Here is a 21,162-nt window from a genome sequence, read left to right as displayed (position 1 = left end):
ACTAGCGGCTGAGTGAGCGTGGCTATTGGACAGTGGGCAGGGGACTAGCGGCTGAGTGAGCGTGGCTATTGGACAGTGGGCAGGGGACTAGCGGCTGAGTGAGCGTGGCTATTGGACAGTAGGCAGGGGACTAGCGGCTGAGTGAGCGTGGCTATTGGACAGTGGGCAGGGGACTAGCAGCTGAGTGAGCGTGGCTATTAGACAGTAGGCAGGGGACTAGCAGCTGAGTGAGCGTGGCTATTGGACAGTGGGCAGGGGACTAGCGGCTGAGTGAGCGTGGCTATTGGATAGTAGGCAGGGGACTAGCGGCTTAGTGGGCGTGGCTGTCGAAACTCCAGTCAGGGTTGACGGATCTCACCGTGAGTCCTGGGGTTGAGCCTACACCGAAATGTCAATGCAGTCAGGACAGCTGCTGCACGTGAGCTTGGCAACGGCATATGAAGGGTAAAAAAGCAACAACAATGCAACGCAATCGGGAGGCACTTGGGCGAAACAACAGAACTCGCCTCCAACGTTGAGTTTCCCCCCCCCCCCTCCGGCGGGGGGGGCGAATTGGAATCTCAACGCCTGCGTCCGTATCTCCCTGTCGTTCCAAAATCGGCGGCGCCACCTCCCGTCCGCCCGGGGAGGACATGGACGACGACGCGGATGAGGATGAGGAGGAGGAGGATGACGACGCCGGAGAGGAGGAGGACGACGAGGACGGCGTCAACGCGGAGGCGCGGGCGAGCGAGAGCGGCAGCGGCAGCGGCCGAGACGGATCCGGATCTGCCGTGCGGCGGCGGCGGCGCGCCAGCTCGGCCTCCTGCCGGCGCAGGGCCCGAGGCCCGCGAGGCGGCGGCGGTGCCGGTCGTGGTGGCGCCGGTGGCGGCGGTGTTGGGAGACTAAACAAACCCCTCAGCATCCCGACCACAATCTGGGCCCTCTACTCTGCGCTGATGCAGCAAGGTTGGTTGTGGATGGGTTTTGGTGTCTGGGCATGAAAAAAAGAATAGGGTTTACCCTTTCTGGCAATAAAACAGGAGGTGTTAGGATGTTCAAATACCAAATGGAAACCTTTTGCAGGGAATCAAGCGTGTATTAACCACTCACGGTACTTGTGGTGAACATGCAAATATGCATTGTCTTTCAAAAGTGATTGACCTCCACCAGAGACACTGGTGAGACTAGGCCTTCGTCGTGGCCTAGTCTCACCAGTATCAGAGTATCTGTAGCTCGGGAGTGAGCAGCTTTATCATGGGACCTTTTTGTGAGCTTTGCCCGTCGGTCTGCAATGTGGAGGGGGGAGGAACACTGGATGGTTGTCGGCGAGTCCGAAAGGAGGCACACTTTACCATTAGGCTGTGTTGTCGATAGCCACCTTTCCCTCTTGACAAATGAACGATAGGGTTCGCCCAAAACCGTCAAAGACACAATCCACCGAGCGCTAGGATACCTTCTGTTGAATCTCAACGGGCAACGGGATCCAGCGGAAAACTACGCGACCACCAAATTTACCCGCGTTCACCCCGGTGATATACTATCGACACAAAGCAGTTGTGCCATCGCGTTCGTAATGTGTGAATTGTCCTTTGTAGGGGATTTTTATTTTTAGTCATAGGCCATCTCGTGGAGGTGTTTTTTCTGAATTGTCTAGAGGTGACTTTACCGAAAGAACCAAAGAGTATGGATTCCTGCAGTCACGAAAGCTTCAAATCAAGATTGTCTAGAGGTCCACAACGCGACGTTTTTTTGCGATCCGCCATCCGCGCGATCACGGTCCGCTGTACCGCAATTGGCCACCGCTGTGTTGGCGTAACCCGAATTGGAAAACGTTGCTAATTTTTTTTCGCCTTTCCGTTCATAAGCATCGACTTGGACTCGAAAATGCCAGCGTTAAATCCCCGACACTTCCAGAACCCCGTTAGGATACGCGTCAGTCATTGGCGCGGTCGGTCGGTCAATCACAGAAGTTATCCACGCGGTGTGTGCTCGGTTAACACAGATCAGATTAACGACGTTCCCTCTCCTCGACGGGGGGGGGGGGGGGGGACAGGGTGGGGCTGCGGGAAGCTAGAGCACAGTTGACAGAGGGCGAGAGGACGGAGCGCCGTCCGACATTAACGCTCGCGTTATCGCTGGTGATAATGTCCCAGCGTGCACAGATTTCACCCCACCCCCCCACCCCCCGATCATTTTTTTTACGATCTCCTTTATATAACTGAAAGTTATTTATATTTTTATCACGTCGATTTAAAAAAATGTTAGGACTCCCCGTCGTAAATTTTATCTTACACCTCCGCAGTGAGCGTCCGAATTAGTTATGTTTTATATATTTATATACGTGTATATTTTACAACGGGGGTGATAATTTATATGAAATAGACGCGCGGGCACACATGGACATACTTGTGCATGCGCGCACACACAAAGCCAAAGATCCCCCGTATAGCCTTTAATAGGTCCGTTGGTGCAAGTGCCATTAGCGAGGAACTACGAAGGCCGGCACACAAAGGGGAGTGCTAGCATCATGCCCGGCCGCATTTGTCTCCCCAATGCTGATGTTTACATACCACACCAGGTACTCATTTAAGGCAACCTAGGAGAGGCCCAGGACCAGTTCACATATCCATTACCGCTATTAGCCATTAGTGGGAATCGAACTTAGACGGCCATGTTTGTGGCAGAGTGCGCTAACCACTGTGCCAACGTTCCTCACGCACGTGAGCCACTCATTTCTATTTTAATTTTACCAGGTAAGGCCCACAGAACCACGAAACTCTTTCTCAGATGCGACCTGGCCACAAATGATAGCTCGACGCGGTGGCTTATCATCACGTGGAAATGTATAGCAGCCAAATACTCTAAACGTGCGATGTTGAGTCTCAATGTGGTGGGAAAAACCGGAGGACCCGGAGAAAAATTCACGTGACCACGGTGAGAGAGACACGCAAAACTACAAATATACATTTTTGATTTAAAGCTTTCGTGACTGCAGGGATTCATATTCTTGGTTCTTTCGGTAAAGTCACGTAGAAGGGAGATAATAAAATAATATAAATATAAAACAATTAAAAAAAACTATTATATTTATATTATTTTATTATCTCCCTTCTACGTGACTTTACCGAAAGAACCAAGAATACAAATATACAGTCGTCACGGTCGGGATGGATCGTCATTGTTAAGGCTGAGTAAATCTAGAGGACGCTCGCCGTTGTTAGCCGTGGCCGGGAATAAAAGTCGGGTCGCTCGCAGGGTGCAGAACGCGATGTGCTAACCATTGCACCACCGCTCACCACACACATGCATAAGTACCAACAAAAATCAAACGTAAACACTCACGATCCACTGCTGCGTATTCCACGTTCCCATGGCGGGGCCAGTCCGTCCAATATCCGTCGACTGCTGAAACTCCCACGATGTGTTCGCATGCTTTTTTAATGAAAACCAGGTGGAAGGAAATTTTGAGAGCTGTACGAAGTGGCTTATCGCATGTAAATTTATAGCAGCCAAATTAATCTAAATGCATGTCGATTCTAAATGTGGAGGGAGGGGAAAAAAACCCGGAGGACCCGGAGAAAACTCCAAATATACAGCAAGCATCGTCAAGGTCGGGATCGAACCCACGACCTCCTGTATACCAGGCGAGGTAGTTAACATCTCATAACCACCGTGACGCACGTATACACCCCCGACCTGCGCAAGAAAAGGTTACGCTGATATTTCTGCCGGCATTTGGCTGCAAGCTCATTAGTGGGAAACCGAGTAACCTTTCCAAACATTGTGCATTACTCGAATCACTTTTCATTTTCACCCAATATCTATCGATGACCCTTGAAGAGTCAGTGGCGGGTCTACCGAGATTCCGTGGATGCCGCGTTGAGGCTGCTTCGGTGGTTGGCGTGGCGCTGCAAGTCGGCACGCGGGGAGCGAGAAGTCCCAGCGGGTTCGGGACTTAGCCAGGATTTATTGAAATTAATTGCAGAGCACTGGGTTGAATCAATGCGTGCGCTGTGCGTGCAACGTTAACATTGCACGCGTGAACGGGTTAAAGGCGCAGCCCTGCAATTGCCGGCTCTCGACACTGATTTCCGATCTTTTACGAACCAGCAAACCACTTCCAACCTTAAAAAACGACAAATCTATGGACCACAGTGCACCAATAACGTAGCTTTAGAAAATAAAAATAAAACCTCGCTATATTTTCAGTGTATGCAGCAGTTCCGTGGCCCAGTTCCTACTTGCATTGCGGATCGCGAGTGGTTGTGGACCACAGATTTGGGGAACCACCGCCTTCGAGGATATTCTCTCCGCTCTTCCACGCTGGGGAAACGATGTTTTGGGAGAGGTGGAAATACCCACGCTTTAACGCCAAAGACAAAGATCCCTCCCTCGTATAACCCGAACAGACTGTTGGGGCAAGCGCTGTTAGCGAGTAGCACCTATGAAGGCCGGCACGGTGCACGAGAGGGTGGGTGGCCAGCACGACGCCCAGCCGCCTTTATCTCCCTTTTGGCGATGTTTACACACTGCACCAGGTACTCATTTTAGTCCGAGTCGACCTAGGAGAGCACCCAGGACAAGTTGAGATAATCGTCACTGGAGTTGGTCGTGAGCGGGAATCAAACTCTGGTCGCCAGGTTCGTGGCGCAGCCATAAGCACTTGCCCCAAAAGTATTTTAAGGCTATAAGGGGAGATCTTTGTCTTGTGTCCATCTGTAGTCTGTTTTAGGGGGAGAGTCGGAGCGGCTTTTTGCCAATGTCACCGCTGTCGTTATCTCCGCCCGCCTAACACCCTCCCCTCCCCCCCTCCCCTCCCCCCTTCTCCTCCCCCCCTCCGCGCTGCGCCCAGGAGGGGAGCTGGTGCTGATGTCGGTGTCGGCGCGGGTCATGGTGGCCGTGTGGTGGTTCTTCACGCTCATCGTCGTCTCGTCCTACACGGCCAGCCTGGCCGCCTACCTCACCCTGTCGCGCCTCACCAGCCCCATCAGGTGCGTATCCCCAGCCGGGCACTCCAACCAAACGCTTCAACCAGCGCTCTAGCAAGCGCTCCGGCCAGTGCTGTCTAGCCAGCGTTGTCCACCGGCACGCTGCCCACCGCTTCGACCAGTACTCCAGACAGTGCTGTCCAGAAAGCGCTCTCCAGCCAGTGCTCCAAACAACGCTCCGGCCAGCGCTCCGGCTGGCGCTCTAGCCGGCGCTCCGGCAAGGCTGCACCGTCCACCCGCTCGCGGTGTTCCCCTGCGAAGCCGGCAGCTGCCGCGTTCGCACTCGCGCTTCCCGCCGCTCACCCACCGCGTGTCGTGCTGCCCAGCATTCAGTGCCGTTCCCAATTCCCCGTGCGTCTGCTCCTGGTTTCCCGGTGTTCACACACCGCGCGAGATGCGGAGATGGTCAAAATTTCTATTCAAATTACGAATTTGTATTCGGATGACAAATTACCGGAAGAAGCTTAACTATATACAAATCACCAATTACTTCGAAGAGTGTCATTTGGAGAGCAATTGCAAATGACAGATGTATTGAAATTCCGATTAAATGCAATTTAGATCCTGATGGAGTGGAAGAGGCACCGGCATGGGGAATGATGCGGAATCATCGGCAACGCGATGTTGACGATGGCGAACGGTGGAGGGCTTGTGGCTACGCCTGCCGGGAGCTGGAGGACCCCACGGCCCCTGTAAAGGGGTCGAGATCGCAAGAGATGTAGATTGTTTGGATAGCACCCATCTCTGCCGACAACCCCGAGTACTTTCCCAGTGTTTAGCTGCTTCCCCTCGCGTTTCCCGTTCTTCTGCGCGCCCCCAGTTCTCTGCAGGAGCTCACGAGGCAGACGGAGACCCCCTCGTGTGTCCGAGTGTTCATCTGCAGGAGCTCACGAGACAGACAGAGACCCCCTCGTGTTTCCGAGTGTTCACCTGCAGGAGCTCACGTGACAGACAGAGACCCCCTCGTGTTTCCGAGTGTTCATCTGCAGGAGCTCACGAGACAGACAGAGACCCCCTCGTGTTTCCGAGTGTTCATCTGCAGGAGCTCACGAGACAGACAGAGACCCCCTCGTGTTTCCGAGTGTTCATCTGCAGGAGCTCACGAGACAGACAGAGACCCCCTCGTGTTTCCGAGTGTTCACCTGCAGGAGCTCACGTGACAGACGGAGACCCCCTCGTGTTTCCGAGTGTTCACCTGCAGGAGCTCACGAGACAGACGGAAACCCCCTCGTGTTTCTGAGTGTTCACCTGCACCCCCCCCCCCCCCACCCCGTGCGTCCCCGCGCCCCCCAGTTCACTGCAGGAGCTCGCGAGGCAGACGGAGATGTCGTACGGCACGGTGCTGCACTCGAGCCTCTACGAGCAGCTGCGAGCGCGCGCCGCCAACCCCGTGGGGCCCGAGCACGGCACCTACGCCAAGCTGTGGGAGGCCGTGAGCCGCAACAACGGCTCCGACAACTGCGTGCACAACCTGGACGAGGCCGTCCACCGGGTAGCGACCGCACTTGCGGCGCAGGGGTCACGCTGAGGTCACGCCGGGGTCACGTGGGTGCCACGCGGGGTCACGCGCGGGGTTACGCTGGGTCACGTGGGGTCATGCGGGGTCACGCTGGGGTCACACATGGGGTTACGCAGGGTCACGTGGGTGCCACGCGGGGTCAGGCAGAGTCACGCGGGGTCACGCGGGGTCACACAGGTTAACCACGGTAAACGCGTGGGTAACCGCGTGGGTAACCGCGTGGTAACCGCGTGCGTGCAGGTGAAGCGTGGGAACTACGCGTTCGTGTGGGACACGGCGGTGCTGGAGTTCGCCGCGCTGTCGGACGGAGACTGCTCGCTGAGCGTGCGGAACGTCGGCTACGACAAGGGCTACGGCATCGCCCTGCAGCACGGCAGCCCCTACCGGGACGCCTTCTCACAGCGGTGAGAGCCGCGACCGTACCGCACGCATACACGCGTGCACACGCACGCACACACGTTCACATAAACACACGTTCACATGGCAGGACCTGCCGAGACGCCTTCTCCCACACACGTACACTTTGACACGCACACGTTGACGCACATGCACACACCGCACGCGCACACGCACACGTTGACATGCACACACACACACGCCGCACACACGCACATTCACATGCACGCACACGCACGCACATACACACACACGCAATTACACACGTTCACGCACACACACGCTTTCACACGCACGCGTTCACACACGCGTTCACATACACACGTTCACATACGCGTTCACGTTCACACACCCCACACAGCTACTACACACACAACACTGCCACTACACACACACGCAACTACCGACTCTCATACCCACTCTCGCTTTACTGTGCCACACAACTCGCTTTTGTTTCAAAAGCGGCCCCGCTAAAACGCATTTAAATGGAACTGTGAAAAACGACGGGTCCATTCATTAAAACATAATCCACCCCCCCCGCCTCCACCCAGACCAATCCTTCACCTCAAAGGCCTCCCACTTACAAACTCCATTAGCCATGAGTCATCTGGCTTTGATCCAAGCCTCGTATACTTCACACGTTGCTTCAGTCCTCTCGCCGACTTTGCGTGTCCCTTGCGGAGTCCAGGGCAGGGGGGCTCTCTCGTGTCGCCACCGGCCGAGGTGGCGTCAACTTCGGCTGTCCTGGTGTTTTCATTGTTGCGCGCGGTGGCAGAGAGTGCGCGCAGGAGCCGAAATTCCAATGCCGAGGTCTCCTGCCGGCCACCACGAGGGGGGCTTCAGCAGATCAGATCAATGCAAAATTAATACAAAAAGTAATTCGGACCATCTGACATTTCGCCTTTGGGGTTTTTTTTCCGGATTCATCTGAGAATCTCAAACGGAGCCCTCGCGGGAGAGGGGGGAGTTGGCGGTGCAGGGCTCAAGCTCGGCTCGTCCCGACTCGGTGCTCTCACAGTCACCTCGGTCTGCTCCCGAACCAGTCGCTCTGATTATGCCACTTCTTGTTTGGCCTTACGTGGTGGCCAGATGTTAACTACCTCGCCTGGTATGCAGGAGGTCGTGGGTTCGATCCCGACCCTGACGCCTGCTGTATATTTGGAGTTTGCATGTCTCTCTCATCATCATCATCACGGTAGTGAGGAGATGCTAACTACCTCGCCTGGTATACAGGAGGTCGTGGGTTCGATCCCGACCCTGACACCTGCTGTATATTTGGAGTTTGCATGTGTCTCTCTCATCATTATCATCACGGTAGCGAGGAGATGCTAACTACCTCGCCTGGTATACAGGAGGTCGTGGGTTCGATCCCGACCCTGACACCTGCTGTATATTTGGAGTTTGCGTGTCTCTCTCTCATCATTATCATCACGGTAGCAAGGAGATGTTAACTACCTCGCCTGGTATACAGGAGGTCGTGGGTTCGATGCCTGCTGTATGTTTGGAGTTTGCGGTGTCTTTCCCCCCGTGGTAGTGTGGATTTTTCTACGGGTCCCTCCGGTGGAAATTGGTGAAAAAATCCCACAGCTGCAACAGCAGCAGCAGCAGCTGCCTGAAAGAATATTGCGACCCTGGGTAAAGTAAAGGACATTATTCATAGTATTTCCATAATTATTACCATAATGATTTACCATAATTCCACGCTCAGTAATTTCATGCCAGTCTCTTGACAGCTCGTCCCCTCCAACCATTGCGCCGCCTTCGAGCGGCAGGCTCACGGCGTAGCGATTCAATAAAAAATGAATATCGTAAAAATCTACAAATATCCGACAGCATATATATCTGAGAAGAGGTTCATATTTTTCCGGTTTCATAAATAACATCCAGCATGCATATTGCATCTATCTCGCCTTTCCCTGTAAAGTGTTCCGCCCCTGGATTTCCATCATCACTTCAATTCGTCGCGTCTCTCGCCCGGTTCTGCCTTTCAACAGAGGTGGAGCTTCTCGATAGCAGGCCCACCGATTGGCTTAAAAATCACCCACTGAGTTCTTTTGCCAAAAAAACTAAACGAAACGGGGTCACAAGTCACACGCGCGGTTCCGCCTCCGTTGCCTTGAGAAACGTTCAAAACCCGCTTCGGCACCTCTCCACCGTGCTTTCCCGTCGTGCCACGGTGTCGCTCGGCCCGTGGGGTGGGGTGTCCGTCCTTTCGAATCTACGTGCTGCTAGAGATTTGTTTTTTCTTCAGGAAATTAATATTCGGTCTGTGAAATATTAAAGCGCGCCAGAGCGTTTCGCGCCGCGAACGCCAAACCCACCGCGGTATTTTTTCGGTGACGGTTGAACCCCAGGGTTCTCGCATTGATCATTATTTATCCCCCCAATCACCGACGAGAAAGCTCTCTCTGCACACGGCCTTCAAAGAAAGACCACGTATACATATTTAACGTCGGCGACGTTTCAGGCAATGGCCCTTCTTGGCAATGTCAAAATGTCATCCTGATTATTCTCCCAAGATTACGAAATGCCTTACGCGGACGGGCGATGTCGCGGTGGGTCGGGGTCAGATGAGAGTGTTTGATGTGGAATTCACCTCTCAGCCGGGAGCTGAATCATCTCGAAAGAAAGAAAAAAAAGTCAAAAGTTATTTTTCCGCTCAGGTGAGCGTTGCGTGGCATCGCGGCTCACCGCCCCATTTACCGCGCGGCAAAGCCGGCAGGTGGCATTTCCACATTTCCGCGGCGCTACCGAGCCGGCGAAACAGAGTGGCTGTCGAGCGTGGCGGAGCCCCTCGGATAGTACCGCTATAAACGAATGCGGCTGCGTTACTCGGGGAGTCGCGATCGGCCCGAACGATTCCGAGGCAGCCGGAGCCCCCTGTGGCTGTGCGAGGGTTTCCTGAACATGCAAGTGGCAAACACCGCCTGCCGCCACGAGCCCAAAACAACGCACGGAGCCGTGGAACGGACAGCCAGAGGCTCGGCGTGTTTAAACGCGTGATAATTTGGGCGAATATTGATTTGTCAGCGTGCTAATGCGTCGATGCTAATGCGGAGCGGTAAATGCACACGGACCGCAGTGTCCCGCGGGGACGGTCAGCTGGAGGCGCTCTGTTAATCTGCGTTAACGTGGGGAACATTGACACGGTGGGTCTACGCGCGCGCGACTGTGTGTATGTAGCTTGTGGGCCGTCCATAAATGACGTCACGTGCCTGTGGGGGTGGGGGGGCGGTGTCAGACATTTGTGACGATGTGTGACGAGGGTGGGGGGTTTGAGAAATGTGACGTCGCATCAAAATGCGCAACTTTAAAAAAATATAGACAACACATTCTACTTAATTAAATGGACTTTTTAATAAATGTTTTCTCCTACAACATCAGAGTGAAAATAGTTTAAAGCGATTTGAAGCATGTTTTTTTTTGGGGGGGGGGGCAGAGCTTTGTGACGTCATTTGAGGGGGGTCTGACTTCTTGTGATGCCGTGTGACTACTGGGGGGGGGGGCAAAAATCGTCCAAAATCACGTGATGTAATTTATGGACGGCCCCTTGGCAGGCTTGGGGGCAGCGGTAGTGCTACGGCGACCCGAGTTCCATTCCTGCTCACGGCCAACGATCAGTGAAAATCATCTCAGCCGGTCCTGGGCCACCCCTAGGTCGACTCAGCGTCAAATGAGTACCCGGTGCGGTGTGTCGACAAAGACACTCGGATGTGGTGTTGCCCACCCACCCCCTCGTGTGCCATGCCGGCCTTCAAAGTTGCTCACGATCAGCACTTATCCCAACAGTCTGTTATAGCTATACGGCGGGGGGGGGGGGGGGTGTTTAGTGCGTGGGCGTATGGGCCCGTGTTAATTTAGGTTATAGTCCGTGAGTAATGATCTGGGTCAAAGCTAAATGTAAGGATGGCCGTGATCACCAACGTTGTTGAGAACTGACACGATACACAGAGATTCAAGCCTCGTCGACGACAACCTCTAAGGTCTTGGCCTACTCTTCTTCTAGACGCTAGAGCAGAGGTGGGGAACCTTTTTTCTGACAAGGGCCATTTGGATATTTATAACATCATTCGCGGGCCATACAAAATTATCAACTTAAAAATTAGCCCGTTATATCCGGTCAAACATTTAATTAACTCACCCCTAATGTGATGGCTGGAACTGCTTCTCTTTGGCGAGGCGTGTGATGTTAGCTGCGATTGATGATGCTGCTACTCGCAACTGCTTTTCCAGGTTTGCTCCTAGAATTATTGAATTTCGAGTCCCGCCTGCGGTTGCCTTGGCAGGGCCAGAACAAATGATTTTGCGGGCCTCGTACGGCCCGCGGGCCGGACGTTCCCCACCCCTAGAAGTATGCTGGGGTAGAGAGGCCTATGTGGAGTAAGGGGCCTTTTTTTGTGCCGGTGCTGGTTTGTCTGTTGGGCCGCAGACGCCCGGTCGGCAGAGACGCCTCCTCTAGGGTAGGAGGGTCACCGGTCTGCCACCTCCGCGTGATCGTGGCCGATGATGACATCGTCGTTGCCGTCAGCACCGTTGACCGGCGGCGGTCTTGCCGTGTGCACCGCGGCCTCGGCATCACGTTACTCATACTCTTTGTTTTTTTTTCGGTAAAGTCACGTAGGTGAAACAATTAAGACAAGAAAATGAATGAAAACAATTAAATTAAATCACGACGTTTCGGAGGCAACGCAAGCCTCCCTCATCAGGTGTTTTATCCAAGTGACTTTACCGAAAAAAACAAAGAGTATGAATCCTTGCAGTCACGAAAGCTTCAAACCTAGAATCACGTTACTCAGCCAGCGGGGGTCAGCGCGCTTTGGTGATTTTTTTTTCCCCGTCCGCTCGGTCGTGGTTGGGACTGAGGTTAAAACCGCGCGCCCCCGACGGACACTTTCCATCATCGACTCCGTGGGCGCAACTTGACGCTTTGTGCTTAAGGGGAGCGGTGGCGCTGCGATTGGCGCTCCGCCGTGCTCCGGACCTGGCGACGCGAGTTCCATCCTCGGCCACGGCCGACATCAGTGGCGAGCGATGTATGAGCCCGGTTCTGGGACTGGGCCCACGCCCCCTGGTTCAACTCGAGCTCAAACGTGAACATCGGCGTCGTGCGTGAACATCGGCGCTGATGGCTTGGCACGGTGCTGGCCATGCCACCGATCCCACCGCGTGCCCTGCTGAAATGCGCATTACAAATGTAAACAAATATTATTATTATTATTCACATCAGTGCTTGTGCCACGTGACTGTTCTGACGCGAGCAATGGTGCTCCCCCCCCCTGCCCCCTCCCTCTGCCCCCGCTGCCCCCCCCTCTGCCCCCCTGCCCCCCCTCTGCCCCCCTTGCCCCCCCCCTCTGCCCCCCCAGGCTGCTGGAGCTGCAGGAGAGCGGCGAGCTGGAGGCGCTGCGCCAAAAGTGGTGGCCTCGGCGCGGGAAGTGCGACCCGTACGGGCCGGGCCTCCCCCAGCAGCGGCCCCCGGGCCTGGAGCTGAGCAGCCTGGCCGGGGCCTTCGCCGTGCTGGCCGCGGGCCTGCTGCTGGCCTGCCTGCTGGGCGCCTGCGAGGCGTGCTGGCACCGGCGCTCCGGGAACCTGTGCCCGCCCAACGTGAGTCGTATGTGAACACGTGTGTACACACAACAACAACAACACCAACCGCCATTGGCCAATAAGTGGCGGTGGACGTCACCACGATGCTTGTGCCAGGCCATCTGCACCTTGAGGCTGCCACGTGAAGTGTCGAACACCCGCTGGAAGGAGGTCACGGGGCAGACCCAGCAGGTGCCACGGGTCGACTGAATGAGATGACTGATGTGTACACGCACGCACGTGTACACATACGCGTGCACGCACAAAAGACAAAGATCCCCCGAATAGCCTTGAAAGACTGTTGGGGCGAGTGCTGTTGGTGAGCGCCTATGAAGGCCGGCACGGTACACGAGGGGGGTGGGTGGCCAGCACCACGCCCGACCGCCTTTGTCTCCCCAGCGGCGATGTTTACGCATCGCACCAGGTACTCACTCAACCTAGGGGTGGCCCAGGAATGGTTCAGATAATCGTCACTGGCGTTGACCGTGAGCGGGAATCGAATTCGGGTCGCCGGGTTCCTAGTGCGGTACACTAACCACTGTGGTCCCCCCCCCTCCCACCACCTATGCTGACACACGAGCAATGTTACAAACACACTCTGATATCATATAGCACAGTGGTCTTCACTCATTTTCAGAGGGGGGCGGGGGTCACTTTAGCCAATAAGACATCATCAGTGTGAGTGCCGCCGCAACGTTTGAAACCACCGGGGGTTTGACAGCAGCACGTTGACGATGATGGGGCGGCGTTCTCGGCATTCGTGTATTGTCGCGGGCCGCACTAAAGGGCCCGCCCCTAGCAACGAGAAGCACCGCCGTGCAAAACGCGCGCTTTCTCTGCCGGTGCGTTCCTCCGCCAGGACGACAAGGAGCTGGAGATGGAGCAGGCGCACGAGCAGATGAAGGGCCTCGGTGCGGCGAGCCGGCACGGCGAGGGGGGGCGACCGGGGGACGTCGGCAGCGACGGCGGGAGCGGCGACGGCCGCGGCGACGAGATGCACAAGCGGATCTTCCTCACGCCCGTGGAGCTGCCGGCTCTGGACTCCGCCCGGAGCGAGGGGTTGCGCGAGGCCTTCGAGCTGCCCACGCCGGTGCCCCTCGGCGCGGAGCCGCCGGTGACCGACGCTGCCGCTCCCGAGGCAGCAAAAGTGCAGCAGCAGCAGCGGCGGCGGCAGCAGCAGCAGCAAGAGCTTCACGAGAGAGAACATCAGCAGATGCATCATCAGCTTCAGAATCCTCATCAACAACACCAACTGCAGCTCCAGCAGCAGCAGCAGCATCAACAGCAGCTGCTGCAGCAGCAGCAGTTGCAGCAGCAGCAGCAACATCAACAGCCACAGCAGCAGCATCAACAGCAGCTGCTGCAGCATCAGCAGCAATTGCAGCAGCAGCATCAACAACAGCAACAGCACCATCAACAGCAACAGCAGCAGCATCAACAACAGCAACAGCACCATCAACAGCAGCAGCATCAACAACAGCAACAGCACCATCAACAGCAGCAGCATCAACAACAGCAACAGCACCATCAACATCAACAGCAGCAGCATCAACAGCAGCAACAGCAGCAGCAGCAAGACGATCGGCAGGCTTGCCATCTCTCCGGGTCTCAGGTGGGCACTTTGCCAGAGCTGTTGCAAGGTCGGCTGTTTCTACAGCCGGCATCGGACAGCACGGGCATGAGACCAGTCGGGCAGTCGTCACCTCAGAAGCAGCAGCAGCAGCTACTACAGCATAAGCAGCAGCAGCAGCAGCTACCACAGCGACATTCTCCGCAGCAGCAGTTGCCACAGCAGCAGCAGTTGCCACAGCAACAGTTGTCACAGCAACAGTTGCCACAGCAACAGTTGCCACAGCAGCAGCAGTTGCCACAGCAGCAGCAGCTACCACAGCGACATTCTCCGCAGCAGCATTTGCCACAGCAGCAGCAGCAGTTGCCACAGCAGCAGTTGTCACAGCAACAGTTGCCACAGCAACAGTTGCCACAGCAGCAGCAGTTGCCACAGCAGCAGCAGTTGCCACAGCAGCAGTTGCCACAGCATCAGCAGCAGCTGCTACAGCAGCAGTTGTCACAGCAACAGTTGCCACAGCAGCAGCAGTTGTCACAGCAACAGTTGCCACAGCAGCAGTTGTCACAGCAGCAGTTGTCACAGCAACAGTTGCCACAGCAGCAACAGTTGCCACAGCAACAGCAGTTGCCACAGCAGCAATTGCCACAGCAGCAATTGCCACAGCAGCAGCAGTTGCCACAGCAGCAGCAGCAGCTGCCACAGCAGCAGTTGCCACAGCAACAGTTGCCACAGCAGCAGCAGTTGCCACAGCAGCAGCAGCAGCAGTTTCAAGGCGATTACAAAACGGATCCCAGCAAGTCGGCGCCGTTTCAGTCGCTGTCGGTGACGACGCAGACGGCGCTCTCCGAGCTGGTGCCGGAGCCCACGGTGAGCACCTCGATCTGAGCCCGCGGTGGCGGCGTTGACGCGGAACCCGCGAAGCGCATCGGCTCGCAGGAACGGAGGGACGGGAAGAAACGAAACGCACGAAAAACGCTCGCGCACTTTCACCGCTTGACCAAATTTCTTCTTTTTGTTTTGTTCGCGGGGTACGGGAGTTTGTACCGCGTGCCCGCCCGTCGCATCGTCTCGCCCCGTCGCACCGTGTTGCCCGTCACACCGTCTCACTGGCCGCACCGCTATCTCGCTTATCGTTACACCGTCTCACCCGCCGTCTCACCGTCTCTGCAGCCCTCGCAGTCGAAAACGGATGTTCTCCGCTTTGTCGTGGCCACTCGAGGTGGGGAAAAAAAACCCCGTGCCACATTTCCACATTCCCAATCTGAAAAGCAAAAGCCGGGCACCCTCTTGGGCTGTTTCAATAACGGCCCCGCGTCTCTCGCTCCCTCCTCCCACCACTCGGTGGCCACGCAGCCTCCGTGGCCTCTGACCCCTCCTGCCCTGTTGCCCATTTATCCCCTAAATGGGCCCGATAGGCATGCAACGTCAGGCCAACATTCGTTGACGTCGAGCTAACGTTGGTCCCGGGTCAACCAACCTTGGCCCAGCTGTTGCATGTCTATACTGGCGATATTTAAACTTTTAAAAGTTTTTTTTTTTTACAATGTTCAATGTGAATTTCGTTCACGTTGCATTGTCACAAGCGTGCATACGAAATATCTTCAGAGCCCTGTGGTTGATTTGCTTATAGCCTGGCCGTTTTCCAAAATCTCATCAAGGTTTATGCAGTGACGACTTCTCTACAAGGCCACCCATCCATCCTTTTCCTCCTGAGCGGATAAAAGGAAAAAACGCACACACAGGGCTCTCTCCATCTCATTATCTTCTTCTCTGCACTTGCCCTTACAGAGGCTGCTGGTTGTCACCGGTTCTTTTGGCTTCTATCGTAGTCCTTCCTAGATTTGAAGTTTTCGTGACTGCAAGGATTCATATTCTTAGGTTTTTTCGGTAAAGTCACGTAGGTATAAAATTTAAATTAATAAAGTAGTCGTTCAGTCCGTGTTTGTTTTCAATACGGAGTGGTTTTTGCCCTTGGGACAGGCCACAAGATGCCTCACAACCATCATTATCATCATCAGAAATCAATTATTTGTCATACCGCGCCTCCCATGCAGTGCATCGGTACATGCAGTGAATGAACAGGTGGTGTTTTTTGCCCAAAGTGGCGTGGCACGGATCACCGTAGTGGTCTTGTCCCCCCCCCGTACTGGGCCTTGCCTTAAGCTTTCTTGGCAGACTCGTAGCTAGAAGCGTGGGCGGCTTGGCTAATCATCAGCCGCAGGTGCTTGCCCCATGGGCATTGTTTTGACCACACTTCACCACACTTCTTGAATATATATATATATTTTTAAAGGTACGTTGCGATTTGTACCAATGATATAATCTACGATGCAAAATGTTCAACCGACTTTTTTAAAGGGCAACGAATCATCGCGAGACGATGTAAGGCTCGCGATTATTGCAGACCGATCGAGGCGGTGCGTGGTTACATGTTTTACTTGTGCACGAACAGAGAAAGAAATTTATTCTGGACAGCGAGCAAAATGCATCCTGGGATGCAATTACCAGGAAATCCTGCAAAGATGAATGGAAACGCACGCACATGCAGTGTCGGTGAAAGGGAAAATCAAATATTCGAGTGAAGGCTATTAAAGTTGGGTAATTAGATTTTCTTTTAATCGGACCATATCCAAGCAATTCAAAAACAAAATGGTCAATTTGTTCATAAACGAGTAACACCTTTTCTAAATAAAGACAGGCTCAATTAACATAAGCATCGGGGGGGGGGAGGGGTGGAACCCCCAAAACCAATTTCCTAAGTAGTCAAATAAAGGCTCCGATTTTTTTCTTTAGGAAAACTCAGTAAAGTTTTAATGACTGGCATCTCATCGCTTTAAATAAATTAATTTTAAGGGTTAAATTGCACAAATTCAGTCACGTTCAACCGTTGCTTTATTTAAAAAGAAAAATTGCGGGGGGCGGGGGGTTGAAATGGTTCCACCCCAGCTTTACTGTCAAGCAAAGCCTGGGTTCCCATTGCGAACAACTCGCTCGAAATCGCGACCGGATTAAACATTTATTTCATTTGCATCCTGAGTCAAAGCCCTTTTAGGTAATCCACTGCTTAGATAAAAGTCTCCCAAAGCCGTGTCGGTCATGGGGATTGTTTGACCGTACTTCATCACAACCATTCGCTGCCGATTGGAGACCCACAGAGGACCCGTTCAGATAGATATTACTTGCCCCCTATAGCTAGCCACGGCCTGGTATCAAACTCAGCTGGCTGTGTCCTTTGTGCTGTGGCCAAACGCTGTTTCACCGCTTCACCGCACGACTATAACGCTTTTAATTTCATGATTTACTTTCCAAAAGCCTCTCTGAGCCTTGAGATGCTTTCGAAGGAGGGTCCTGCTTAGGAATGTTTGGCCAATTCCGTTTGGAATAGGATTGTCTTGCTTCGTGTGGAAAGATATCCAACAAACCCAAAGAAATCCCTACCACGTGGACGATGTGATTGGCTCTCGGTCCGCTACGCAGACAGGTTCACGTACCGACCTTTGCTGTACTGCCGTCTGCTGCCCACCTGCAAGCCCTGCAGCGTTGTGATTCTCACATCACTACGTGGTCCACCAACCCCCCACCTCGAAAGCACTGTATTACATCCAAGGCCACGAGCGCTTTTGTTTTTTAGTCACATCTAGCTTTTCTGAGACATTTTGGGGGGGGGGGGGGCATTTTCCCTACAATTTGTCATGCGTTATTGACGTCAGATCATTCTCAAGAGCCCTGTTCAGAAAAGTTGCATCGCAGTGTTCACTTTGCTTGTCTGAGAATTGCTGAACAACAGAGATGTTCAGAGAACTCCCTTCAAGTGACCTTGTCATCTTCACCAATGTTTTGATTCCCAGAAGTTGGAATTTATTGAAATTCAGTAAAAAATAAAATTGTTTCATAATTACTATTTTTCGTGCGGGGAGTCCACGCGTGGTGACTGGGCTGAGACCAGAAACTCACTCACACTTGAGAACTCGATTTGATGTTGTAACTTGCTGACCCGCCCAGACTGAACATCTGTTGAAAAGAGCTTTATAGGTCATCGGATTCCTTCTCCAGTCTAAATGAAGATTCTGATTTCCGATTAATCATGCTCGGCAAAAACCCGGAGTCGAACCGCGGACCTCAGCGGTGCCGGCTCGGTATTGTCATCTTGGAGCAAACAGACAATCAAGTTCTGGGTTGGTACAAACCTTGAGCCCATCAGGTGCATGCGGCGGTGGGGGGGGGGGGAGAGAGGGCAATACTTTTATTTTTTGTGACGGAGAATTGTTCCTCTTACGAGACAGTTGGAACAGCGCAGACGTATTGTTAGCCCTGTTGCATTGTCCTGGGTCTTTGGTCTCGAAGTGCACGATGTTCCGGGGATTCATAATTCGGAGGAGGTCTAAGCTGCACGTCCACCTCCCTTGACAAACGTAGCACCCGTCGCCACCACCCAGGAATTGTCCCCGATTCTCACACGCAGCCACCGAAGCTCCCTCCGTCCGCACTCCCGTACCCACAAGCTCTCCGCGTAACTTTTGTTTTTGAACTGGACCCGAGGGTGAGACGGAAGAGAGATGACCCAAAAAACAAATGTGTAAGAGTGAAGGAGCAAGAGGTGGCGTGTGAAGTCCGTGCCGTTACTCGCGAACTGCACAGATGGGTTACGACTGAACGAAGAAGAGCAACAACAAGACAAGATGTCAAAACGAGGACACACTTCGTGAGGTCATCTAACGGAATGTGAGCGTGGGACTCTTAAGCCACTACCACTGCCACCACCACCGCCGCCACCACGGCCAGCTTGAAGTGCTGCTCATTCGTGTGTCACGGTGCAATTGTGCGCATTGCGAGCGGTGGCGATGTTGGAGATAATGACGATGGTGGTGGTGATTAACGACGATTGTTTTCCGTTGACGTTTTTTTTTCAAAACAGGGCATTCGTTGAATCCGCCCTGTGTCACGAAACGCGGACCTTTTGCATTGCGACGCCTACTGTGCGAGGCCGTGCAAACGCGAGGGTACATTTTTTACGGAAATTGTCGCCCGTTAGCAAATCGTCGCGGGCCACGGTTTCCACGCAGCCGTTATTTTGTCGCGGGGAAAAAAAAAAGAATCAACCAGTTTCCCAAAACGTGGCCGAAAATCTTGACTCGGGGTGGGCAACGTCCGATCGGATCGCGGACAGAAGGCCCAGCGTGACTGTTCGAGATGATGCGATGGAGACGATATTGGCCGACCGTCAAACCACACCAGGCGGTGTTCTCCACGTCCAGACGGAATCCCCACCCATCTCTCTTGTCCACCGCTGTATCAAGTTGTTGTTTTTTTATGTGGGGGGAGGGGTTTGCCGCAGTTGCTCACGGCAAATGTCTCGCGTCGATGATGATGTTTGGCAACGATTGTCCAAAAATTGCCCTCGTGTATCATCATGTCCTTTGCTATATATATAGTATATATAAACAAAAAAATTACGGAGTAAAAGGCGCATTGTATAGTATTTTATTCTATTAACGCCCACGTAAATGCCGGGCAAAATTTTTAACAGATAACATTTTCACACCTCTTATGAGCTTTGTAAAAAAAAAAAAGATGTATATTAGACAGAGAGAGTGGAGAATAAGAATAAAAAACAGATCAGTGTGTGTGCCCCCCCCCCCCATAACCACCCACACCCCCGCCACCCACTCCTTGTTTGGCAGCCGATTTTCGACCATTTTCTGCATCTCTCTTTGTGACCTACCCCCCACTCCCCCCCTCCTGCACAGACGCGCAGGGAGACACGGGCTACCCTCCTAACGGCGGGCAAACCACCACCGTGGGGGGATGGGGGGGGGCATTGGGGTCCACTGCTTTGCTTGCTACGGAGTGCCGTGCCGCACGCGTGCGTTCATGACCGCTACCCACCCACACGGGCACACTCTGATCGTGGACGTCCACTCTGTCACTCATTCGCCGAAACCGCTCACACACAGACACACGCGCGCGCGCGCGCGCGCACACAAACAACGGTTGTTAAGAACTCACACGGATAACGATGAAGCACTATCCTGCCAAAATAGGCTCGTATCATTATTCTTATTATTGTTCTATATTAAAAGATATATATTAGTTGATAATTGGTTTTTACCCTTCTATCTGGCAATAAAACTGACACTTTTTTTACAAGGAGTCATAAGGCGTCATCTGGTCCAACCCATGTGAGACTAGGCTCTAAGGAAAGCTGTCTCGGGTGTGGACCAATCAACTTCAAGGACAGTGCATACATTATCAGAGTTATGTTTTTTGTTTGCATTATGACTGCAGGTATTGTGGTCTATGCAAACATGACTCCTTGTAAAAAAGGTGTCAGTTTTGTTGCCAGATAGAAGGGTAAAAAAACAATTATATTTTTTACTGGCAAATGAGGTTCCAATGGTGATATATATTAGTTGTTTTGATTTATTTTGTCCTCTCCCCCCCCCCCCCCTCTGTGGAATTGTAATAATTTATCGTTGGGTTGTTTTCGTTTGCTTGTTTGTTCGTCTGTCTGTCTGGTGGTAATCTGAAACATTCGACAGGTTCGCTGTTGATGCTCAGGACTCTGCTGCTGCTGCCTGGTTGGCTGATGTTGCCATGTGATCGGCGCGAGACGTGCAATAGACATGCAGGCGACTCTCAATGTGTCTGGCATAATGCAGTGGGGGGTGGGGGGGGCTAGATGGGGACGAGTGGCCCGGATGAAACGAAGAGCAAAACCCACGGATAACGCAAAACGGGCGTGAGTCGTGCTGCTGCTAAAACGCAATCAATGTTTACCGACGCAATGTGTATGGGGGGGGGGTGAAGACGTAAACACACACACATCGATGTTCATTGTTTATCAAAGTATTCGGGTTTTCTTCCCAACGTGTTTGCGTTCACATCATCGTCGAGTCACTTAGCCCTCGATACTGAAGCGAGCGAGCGTGAAGAAACGTCGGGTTTTGTCACGATCGTGGTTAAGACACAAGCCCGATAATCTGCCCTCGGATAATCGACAGGCTAGTGTATGGACCTGAAAATGGCAATGATGATGCTGATGATGATTACGAATAATACGAATAGCAAGTGCGGTGAAATTATCAATGTTTGAGCTCGACTCAATCTCTCTCGCTTCGCTTCAA

At 53.4% G+C, this 21,162-nt stretch overlaps 1 protein-coding gene across 1 annotated transcript in view; it reads left to right on the top strand.

The window, feature by feature from the left end:
• LOC144946472 (glutamate receptor ionotropic, delta-2-like) overlaps positions 1-19,640 on the top strand; it is a 194,763-nt gene extending 175,123 nt beyond the window's left edge. The window contains 6 exon segments of the mRNA XM_078875369.1: positions 630-948; positions 4,835-4,973; positions 6,264-6,462; positions 6,730-6,893; positions 12,249-12,486; positions 13,328-19,640. Coding sequence (XP_078731495.1) covers positions 630-948; positions 4,835-4,973; positions 6,264-6,462; positions 6,730-6,893; positions 12,249-12,486; positions 13,328-14,923 — 2,655 coding nt within the window. The 3' untranslated portion in view covers positions 14,924-19,640.
• The last annotated feature ends 1,522 nt before the right edge of the window (positions 19,641-21,162 follow it).

Source organism: Lampetra fluviatilis, chromosome 41, assembly GCF_964198595.1.
Source record: "Lampetra fluviatilis chromosome 41, kcLamFluv1.1, whole genome shotgun sequence".
NCBI classification, from domain to species: Eukaryota; Metazoa; Chordata; class Hyperoartia; order Petromyzontiformes; family Petromyzontidae; genus Lampetra; species Lampetra fluviatilis.
Note: the sequence above shows the minus strand (reverse complement) of the source record. Positions and strands in the feature narration are given on the sequence as shown.